At 44.3% G+C, this 10,317-nt stretch overlaps 1 protein-coding gene across 1 annotated transcript in view; it reads right to left on the bottom strand.

The window, feature by feature from the left end:
• Positions 1–547: 547 nt before the first annotated feature.
• The window catches only part of evlb (Enah/Vasp-like b), a gene marked incomplete at both ends in the record, with an annotated part of 44,652 nt that continues 34,882 nt past the window's right edge, over positions 548–10,317 (bottom strand). Inside the window, 10 exons of the mRNA XM_080550338.1 lie at positions 548–585; positions 2,084–2,141; positions 2,350–2,410; positions 2,938–2,998; positions 3,530–3,581; positions 4,223–4,262; positions 6,428–6,534; positions 7,169–7,422; positions 7,559–7,626; positions 10,312–10,317. The exon at positions 10,312–10,317 is cut by the window's right edge and continues 61 nt beyond it. Coding sequence (XP_080406464.1) covers positions 548–585; positions 2,084–2,141; positions 2,350–2,410; positions 2,938–2,998; positions 3,530–3,581; positions 4,223–4,262; positions 6,428–6,534; positions 7,169–7,422; positions 7,559–7,626; positions 10,312–10,317 — 745 coding nt within the window. The remainder of the gene's footprint in view (positions 586–2,083; positions 2,142–2,349; positions 2,411–2,937; positions 2,999–3,529; positions 3,582–4,222; positions 4,263–6,427; positions 6,535–7,168; positions 7,423–7,558; positions 7,627–10,311) is intronic.

Genomic DNA, 10,317 nt, shown 5'->3' with positions numbered 1-10,317 from the left:
AAAATGATGTTCAATGATTATTAATATCATCATCATTAATATCATTATCATTATTTTGTCATTATTACTATTGTAATCACTAAAACTACTACTGCTTATATTCACACCATTACATCTACAATAATAAAAATAGTAATAGTAATGACAATGATAGTAATAATAACACAAACAAAAACTTAAAAACAAAACAAAAAAGTCCTAAAAATCGAGATGTTACTTGAATTTCATAAATTTTCCTTAAGACTGAAAACAGAACAGCAAACCGGACTACTGATGGACAGAGAGAGAAAAACATAACCAGAGAAGAAAACAGAGAAATCAGTGCGAGAGTGTCCTCCATCCATCTCTTTCTCCAAACCAAACGAAACCGTAGGAACGTTCCTGTAGTGTTTCAGCAACATTGTCACGTTGCGTCAACATCACAGCAACGTAGAATAAATAAAAAGTGTTGTAGTTTGGGTCTCCTTTCCTTCCCTCTTCAGAGTCACAGCAGTTGCCGTGGGGACGATGGTTCCAAAACGTGGGTCACATGGGTGGTTCTGAAAGATTATGTCGTGCTAATTCTACTGAGTTCTTGTCTAATGGCTGGGAAAAGAAGACACACAAGAACAACATTGTAGGTGAAGATAGAACCCCATAACGATATATCAGCAGCATATGAATGTAGCGCCTAGACTATAATCTATTTAGGATTGGCTCTTTGCTTTAATGGAATAATGTCTACCATCAGTAGATGCATGGTAGATTAAATCTAAATCTTATTTTGTTAGTAGACACATCTGTATCACTGCACAGGATCCACACAACTGAGCCAGTGAGGTACAATCTACCAAGAACCTGTTAAAGGAGTTTATGGGTCTGAGGTTGTAGCGTAGGATTGCAGATTAGGAAGAGTAATCTTTCCTCCAAATCACTGACCGGTTTGTAACTTGGATAACATCCTTGTGTAGGCTTACTTTTAAATGATAATGCTCCCAGATCAGTTTCCCTATCTCTAATGCCATCTAGGGGCCAATATTGTTATCACTCTTCCTCCTCTACCAATAACCATCTAATTTACAGTTTCTCTCTATCGCTTTAACACCAACATCGGAACCTCAAACACAATGACCAAAACCTGAAACTGGTGTATCTTATCTCACACCAATCCTTCACAATGACAAACACATTTCTTGCTTATCACTCATTTTGCAGCTCTAAACCACACAGTTAACAAAACACTAAATACAATTCTCTATATTTGGCACAATCTTCCTTGATAAAATCTATTGTGTTCACATGGAAAACACTACCATTCAGAATGCTAAACTCAAACCACCAATCACACAATCACACTCCTCATAGGGCAAACACCTATTGCATTTGAATTAGCAATCATAGCTTTTGCAATAAAAGGGCCAAAGGTGAGCTTTCCTGTGTTGAAATATATCTGAAGTATATCAGGGCTGGATTTGTCATGCCAGGCGATACTTTCCCTTCTGCTTGGCCAGGGAGAACATTGCTGACAAGGTCTTGTGATCTTTGTGTAGAGTATATGCAGAAGGCTTATTTTTTCTATTGTTTGTTCTGTATGAAGAACACTTTACAAATCCAACTGTCATTGCTGAGATGTGTACAGTATTTCAGAATTAAAAAAACGTTCTATTCTTGTATTTGTGTGTTTTATATTTGAGTATGAAAACATAACAGTTTATAACAGGCTACTGTACGTATGTAGTGTAACACTGAAAATGCAAAAGGCCTACTGATAATCTTATCATAGTACTGTTTTCTGCTGATCATAGTGTTTTCCATTGTGTACATCAGTGTTCAATTGGTTGTTACAAGTGTCTATTCATTTGATGGTGTGTGTTTGTCATTTGACAACAACATTTCATTTTGAGAAGACATAACATTATTTTGAATGCAGTGTTTGCTTTTGCAAGACATTTGTGGAGTTTAGGGTTTTGTGTGTGAGTTTTTGGATTTGTGTTAAGAGTTAAGAGAAAATGAGCTATGCTTTGAGAAAACGTGTTAAAGCGATAGAGAAAAACTGTAATCAATACATTTTCAGGGGAATCCTTGTCTCCGAGAGATTACCTACCATCAATGATCTCATCCTTCACTTTGTGCAATTCACGAACAACTTCTTCCAAGATTTCCTGTTACATGTAAACAAATGCAATTAATATAATACAGCACCCCACTTTACAGTTTATATCAAATGTAGGGTCAGGTCTCACTGGTGGGTAGTGGGCTTTTGGGACATGGGTTTTGGTTAAAAGGTTTCCAAAGGTTTTAAGTACACAACAGTTTGGGAACCCCAGTCTTAGGTGAGAGGAGTGTTGCTCTTACTGTAGAGCTGTTTACCTGCTTCATTCTGTCAAAGTCTAAGGCGTCTGTGTCACTGCTACTCCCCACTGGTCGTACCCTACACACACAGGGACAAACATCAAGACATCAAGATATTCGATTAAAATACTGCTTAACATTTATATCAAATTGTTGGACTTTTTTCCATTGTTGGTAAAGGCAACCTTGTAAAACACGCTTCATAAAGGAGATTTCATTTGATCTTTATGAAAATGATTTTATAAATCCATACAGTACCACCAACTGACAGACATTGTGTTCAGTGCAGGGAAACATGTACTGTACCGGATTAACAATGGCATAGGAGGTAGGGCCGGCGTCTAATGATCGTCTAACGATCGCAAACCAAGCCCAAGTGTCTGTTACAGTCTGTTTCTGCTTGAGCCAGCCACTTGGTTGCCATGCCAAACAAGCTGGACCTGCTGTCTATCTCGACGGTTGTTTAACAGAAGGACAATGATGGTGGAGTTGGCTGCTGCACAAACTGGCACCCAGGACACAGTTAACTAGCGTTGGGTTCTGTAACACATGTCTATCCAAGGTTAGACCTGCTAAGATAACAAGCAGAGTCCCTCTGGTTCTCACCTTGATACCAGTGATGACCTCTCTGCAGAGTTGGCTCGGTCCCATGGCTTCTTTACTCCATCTGTGGGAGAGGAGAGGGTTAGGGATGGGCAGAGGAAGACCATTGGTCAGTGCCCGTCTAAAACAATGGCCGCACCCATTGGCCGCACGTATTCCATCAACATTGCTAAAGAAAAATCCAGGCTTGTTTTGTCTCGCGAGAGTTTTCAAAATAAGGATGGATTTCTTTGTAAATCTCACAAGATTTATCAAAATAATAATAATAATCAGATTTGTCCTTTAGTGACGTTGACGGGTTACCCCCCTGGTACTCTGATCTATCCACCTGCCAATATCTCACTTCACTGCCCACTTTTATCTATAGAGCCCTTGTCATCAGAATTTGTCTTGTATTTCCATTGTATCATATTTGTATTCATATTGTGTATACAGTTGAATAGAGTGTTGTATATTAATGTGCTCTCATGTTTGTAATTCATTTGTAATACTGTTGACCATGCTGCCATTTGGGTCAGAGTCTGTCTTCCAATCAGAAGACTCAATCAGACCATGAATAAAAGTGCATTGTTGTGGATTCTGTATCAGGATTTACCTGTGGCATTCTGTCCAGCCCGGGTGATGGGTGAAGGCGAGTTGGGGTCATCCTGAAGGAGACATGAGGAAGATACATTCTCATCATCATCATCATCATCATCATCATCACAATCATCATCATTCTCATCCTCATTTTCATCCTCACATCATCATCATCATCATCAGGCAGGTAGCCTAGAGGTTAGAGAGGCCTGCCCGTAATCGGTAGGTCACTGGTTCAATGTGAGTTGTTGACTGGAGGGTTGCTGGCATCTTATCTAAGTGCCTACTACTGCCATTGTGCCTTTGAGGAAGGCACTTAACCCCTAATTGCTCGACTATGGCTGACCCTATGCCCAGATGTCCCTGTGGTGTACATGTGTTATCTCGGGGGAGGGGGGGTGTGTGCAGTGCGTGTGTGTTGTCTTGAGGGGGGATCTGTGCAGAAATATCACATTCCAACAATTGATTGACAATTGATTCCATGGCAAATAAAGCATTGTTTGCTTAAAGAATTGTTCATCCTCATCATCATCATCACTACTCACTATTTATGTTGTAATATGTAAAAAAACAGATCAAAGCAGAAGTGGTGAGGGATGTACTGTAACAATGCATTACTAGCACGAATACTGTGTGTCTGATGCTCATAATAAATGCATGAGTAACTGACACCTCCTCCTCCTCCTCCTCCTCCTCCTCCCTCACTCACGCTTTGGCTGTCCTCCGGCTTCTCTGATGCTGCTTTTCTTCTGGGGGCAAGAAGAAGCCTCAAGTCAGACTCACACTCACTGATCTAAACCACACACTCACTGATCTAAACCACACGCTCACTGATCTAAACCACACACTCACTGATCTAAACCACACACTCACTGATCTAAACCATACACTCACTGACCTAAACCACACACTCACTGATCTAAACCACACACTCACTGATCTAAACCACACACTCACTGACCAGTGGCGTAGCGCAAAATCCCGGGGCCCCCCCGCAAGGTAGCGGCGGGGGCCCTTTCGCAACGGAGTAAAAAAAAAAAAAAAAAAAAACGTGCGTTTTTTAGAGGCCGATGCGTTATTGACGTTGCGAAATTTCGCAATATGCACTCTACATTCTAAATGCTTGACTTAGCAAAAGTTACAAACAAGTGAGAGCAATAGCCTATAACTAAAACCAAATGGTAGACTACACTACATCAGTAGAATGTATTATAAGTAGAATAGTACAAGCTTTATTTCTTTTAACAAAGTGTGGTGTGCACAGCAGTGTGATATCTGTAAACATACAAGCTGTAGACTCTCCGCTAAGGGTTGCCAGATGGGATTGAGAATTTCCAACCTAAACAATCTAAAAACTTCTAAATCCACCAAAAACCAGCCCATCTGGCAACCCTGTCTCCGCTGCATCAGAGTCTACTTGTTGCGTACAATTGGCCAGGGTTAGTCAAATCCTTTGTTGGACATCTCGTTTCTTAAGTCCTGGTATATTGTGGCATTTCTTTACTGTTTGGAATCTGGTCTAGTCCCTAGGAATACCCAGGGAGACGCAGACAGCAGAAGTAGAATAGAATAGTAGAATAGAAAAAGAAACAGCTATATATAGCCTAACCATGCTGAATTATGTACCTGTATGATGCACTGACAGCCTGTGACTGTGAACCTGGCCGGACCCTGCCCTTCTGCCTGAGTTTCAGTATGATGCTGCCCAAATAAATGTTATTGTTTAGTGATGCTGCCCAAATGAATGTTATTGTTTAGTGCTGTACGCTTTCGTGGTATTATATTGTGTGAATTATCATCTGTATGTTGTTTTTCTTTCACTCGACTAACCGCCGAGATAATAGTTGAGACATGTACTTCCGTAAACATAAAAAAAATTATTTGATTTTTTTACAATATCGGACCGACAGTCCCACATATAGCGGCTATAATGTCCGAATAGAGAATCTACCACCACCTAAAGAATGCTTATTGTACTTTGTATTGTATTTTCGCTTGCTCATTTTCCTTGTGTCTCGCTGCCTACGTGTGACGTCAAAGTCATATTGCTATTGGATACGGCTAACTATGCATATATTTTTAAATATAGGCCTATATATTAAAATTAAGGTTGACACAATGAAGGGCCACTTATTTTCTTTGTTTTATATTTTTTTAAATTATAAAAAAAAAAAAAAAAAAAAAAGGGATCCAATGTTAGGGGGCCCCCTAGTGGCTGGGGCCCCCCCGCGGTGCGTCGCTTGCGGGCCCGTCCGCTACGCCACTGTCACTGACCTAAACCACACACTCACTGACCTAAACCACACACTCACTGACCTAAACCACACACTCACTGATCTAAACCACACGCTCACTGATCTAAACCACACGCTCACTGATCTAAACCACACACTCACTGATCTAAACCACACACTCACTGATCTAAACCACACACTCACTGATCTAAACCACACACTCACTGATCTAAACCACACACTCACTGACCTAAACCACACACTCACTGACCTAAACCACACACTCACTGACCTAAACCACACACTCACTGATCTAAACCACACACTCACTGACCTAAACCACACACTCACTGATCTAAACCACACACTCACACACTCAAAAGTTGTGTCGTACATCGAAATCCCCAAAATTGTTGAAGAATATGCTTATTTGAATGTTGGTTCACCTCAAACCAAATAGCGGAGAAATGTGCTCTGAATCAAAGCACACATAAAATGAAAAAAAGGAACATCGCTACGAACATCTAACGTGAACACATCCTCTCGTGAACATATCCATAACACCATTCCATAACCACATTGCACAATTCCAGTATGGCTACTGATCTTCTCGTACATGACACAGAGCGTTGGTTTGGATCAGAATGTCCATGTTGCTCATCTCAACTCTATGCTCTGACCTTCGTGCCAGCAAGGCGTTCATCTCCTCCATCAACCCTCCGCTCCCTCCACTCGATCGGTTGGCATCATTTTTGGCGCCTGACCCCGAAGAGACCGAATCCTCAGGCTGAGAGGAGAGGACAGGAGGGGGGTGGGGGGCATGGGAGGAGTGGAGAGGTGAGGAGAGGAGAGGAGAGGAGGGGGGTGGGGGGCATGGGAGGAGTGGAGAGGTGAGGAGAGAAAAGCAGGGGGGGCATAGGAGGGGTGGAGAGGTGAGGAGAGGAGGGGGGGTGGGAGGAATGGAGAGGGGAGGAGAGGAAAGCAGGGGGGGGGGAGGACATAGGAGGGGTGGAGAGGTGAGGAGAGGAGGGGGGGGACATAGGAGGGGTGGAGAGGTGAGAGGTGAGGAAAGGAAAGGAGGAGGGGCGGGGGCATAGGAGGAGTGGAGAGATGAGGAGAGGAGGGGGGGAGTGATGACACAGGAGGGGTGGAGAGGTGAGGAGAGGAGGGGGGGAGGGGAGACATGGGAGGGGTCGAGAGGTGAGGAGAGGAAAATATAAGAGGGGGGGGGAGAAAATGAAGAGAGGGGAGGATGAAAAGAAGGGAGGATGAGGGGAGGGTGTGGAAAGGAAAGGATGAGGAGAGGAGAGGAGAGGAGAGGAGAGTGTGTGTGCAATAACGTCAGTTAACATTGACTTTCGATCAGATTTTCACACAAAACCATGGGGTGACCAGACGACGGATACGAGTGGTCCACTCACCCTCTGCACGCGGCGCAGTTTGGCTCCGGCGATCATGGCGGCGAGTCCTGTCGGGGCGGAGGGCTCGTCTCCCGGCCCCCCGCCTCCCATGGGGAGCGGGGGAGGGAGGGGGGGAGCGGGTCCCCCCGCCGACGGAGGAGGGGGGCCCGGAGGGGGAGGAGGCGGAGGGGGGCCTCCTCCCATGCACATCGGGGGAGGCACCACCGCCGGGGGGGCTACAGAGAGCACGGCAGGGTGGCCTGGGAAGGGAGAACCTGGAGAAGAGGGATGAGAAAGAGACTCCTGAATTACTGAACTGTACTAGCGTGTGTAACCGGAGCGCCGTGGATAGTGTGTATAGTGTACGGGTACGGTGTTGTATCCGTGTCTGTCTGGACTGTGTTTCCACACCTGAGTTGGAGGATCGTCGCTCCCTCTCCATGTGCGCTTGCATCTGCTGCTGCTGTTCCATCATCTGCCTGTAGAGACAGCGACGACACACCGTCAGTCCTACAGGCCTACTGTTAGGCCTACATTATTCCATATCCCCCTGTCAGTTCGCCTATAGATACATACACACAATCTGCCTTCCCATAGCCCTCCTGTTATACACATGGTCAGTCAGCCCACCAACAGCCCTATCGCCCTACTGTTACACTGTACATTACATTTACATTTACATCTTGGCCATTTAGCAGACGCCTTTATCCAAAGCGACTTACAACAAATACATTTGTCTAAGCAAGTGATCATCTATCCATAACCATCAGTCATAGCAAGAAAAAGTAATAATTATTATTTTTAATCTATTTACAGTAGAGAAACTGTAGAGGGGGGTAGAGGGGATGAAGAGGTCTTAGGAGGGACAGTTGAGGTGGAGCTTGAAGAGATGGGTCACCTGTACATACATACTGTGTTTGATATCCCCCTGTCAGTTAGACTGTATCTCGCTTACAGTCCACACAGGCTTTCGAATAACCCTACTGTCAGTTAGCCTGTACATATACTGTCAGTTAGCCTGTATATATACTGTCAGTTAGCCTGTATGTATACTGTCAGTAAGCCTGTATACAGTATATACTGTCAGTTAGCCTGTATGTATACTGTCAGTAAGCCTGTATACAGTATATACTGTCAGTAAGCCTGTATATATACTGTCAGTTAGCCTGTATATATACTGCCAGTCAGTCTGGCACATGGACATGGGTGGCCACACAGTTAGTCTAGCCTACTGTACACCTTTATGGCTCCTCTGACCTCCAGCCAATCCAGCCAATCAGCTCTTTTCCACACCATTGTCCCTATCCCCTGTTTTTTTTATCATGCCTCACGGTTGAGTTGGCTGCTGTCTGTGGTAGGTGTGGGCTATAGGATTATTAACTCATCTCTCTGGACTAGTGTTACATATGCAGCTACTTTGTACTTTCCTCCCCCCCTCCTCCCCCCTCTGTTTTAATCTCTCTCTCCCCCTCTCTCTGCTTCTCTCTCTCCCCCAGTCTCGCCCCCCCCCCCCTGATGTGAGAAGCATATGTCAGTGCTCTGGGCAGGGAGCTGAGAGCACAGACAGTACACCAAGGGAAAGTGGAATTTTCCAGCTGTGTGTTGGAGAGGAGATGTGCTGACCCAGCACCCTGTGCGTGTGTGTGTTTGTGTGTGTGTGTGTGTGTGTGTGTGTGTGTGTGAGCAACAACATAGCACAGAGCTACAGAGTAACACTGCCTATTACCACTGGAGAAAGCTCTATCTGCTCTACTCACATACACACACGAACACACATACACACATGCAAGCACACATGGACACGCACGCACAAACGCACACACACACAAACGCACACACAAACGCACACACACACACAAACACACACACACACACACACACACACACACACACACACACACACACACACACACACACACACACACACACAGCTCTACACTGTTCCTCACCACTGGGGGAGCTCTAGAGGCATCCTCTCTGACACAAAACGAAAAAAAAAAAAAAATCATCAGATATCCATAATTCCATCATATCTGCCTTGGCATTTGAGTTTAGCATGTGAGGTTAACAGAACAAAAATAGCTCTTGAAACAAAGGCTGCCTGGTTGAATAAATCTAGGCGAGATAAAGAAAGAGAGAGAAAGCTGTAGCTTCTAGGCACCTATGCTCTGCATCTCCCCACCATGACTTAGGGGAAATAAGTACTTCCTATGTTTTGGCTGTCATAACTCTTTCTCCCCCATCGTCTCTCTTTCTCTATATCTCTCTCTCTCTCTTTCCTTCTCTGTCTCTCTCTCTGCCTCCTATGGACCTATCGCTAAGCCACGCCCCCTTTGAAAACTCAGACAAACAAACAACGCTTCACTGACAGTGACTGACTGACCGACCGTGACTGCGTGACAGACTGATTTCTGATTCACCACAGCAAGTAATAGACATATTTTTGATTTAAAGAATATTTAGTCTAGAAGCTTTTCACCATCAGATATTAGCTTGTTTGTCCAAGGTTTCTGCCTGTAGTGACTTTTGCTGTGATATGATTGGACAATTTCTATTTTTGGGCGTGGCTTAGCGATAGGTCCATTGGTTAATCCAGCGAGGAGACAGAGAGCGACATAGAGAGAGGGGAGAGAGAGGGAGATAGAGAGAGGGAGATAGAGAGAGAGAGAGAGAGAGAGAGAGAGAGAGAGAGAGAGAGAGAGAGAGAGAGAGAGAGAGAGAGAGAGAGAGAGAGAGAGAGAGAGAGAGAGAGAGAGAGAGAGAGAGAGAGAGGGAGATAGAGAGAGAGAGATGGTTGAGGACAGCTGCCTGGCTGGGGGGTTACGTGGGCCGCTGGCAGTGCTATCAGCTTTCTGTGTGACAGACTGACAGACAGACAGACAGACACTACACTATAATTACTGCACTAATCCTCTCCTCTCCGCCGACAATGTTTTGAGAACTTGATCCAGAGTTTATTCAATGAGATTAACCTGCTGTCTTACCTTTCTTAGATTCAAATTTCAGAAGTCGTAGAGATGGCAAACGTTTCATATTCTGTGAAGGTTCTGTGAATGTAATCATTTGAATGATTTTGGAGATGGTTTACCTCTCTGCACCTCCTCTGGTTAGGGGGATGTTTAGTGAGCTTCAGTGAGTGTTCTGCTCTGTATTTGTTGCATTACCTTGCT

The sequence above is a fragment of the Nansenia antarctica genome (genome assembly GCF_963989245.1).
Source record: "Nansenia antarctica genome assembly, chromosome: 1".
Taxonomy (NCBI): domain Eukaryota; kingdom Metazoa; phylum Chordata; class Actinopteri; order Argentiniformes; family Microstomatidae; genus Nansenia; species Nansenia antarctica.
The sequence above is the reverse complement of the archived record's forward strand: the minus strand, read 5'-3'. Positions and strand labels throughout refer to the sequence as shown.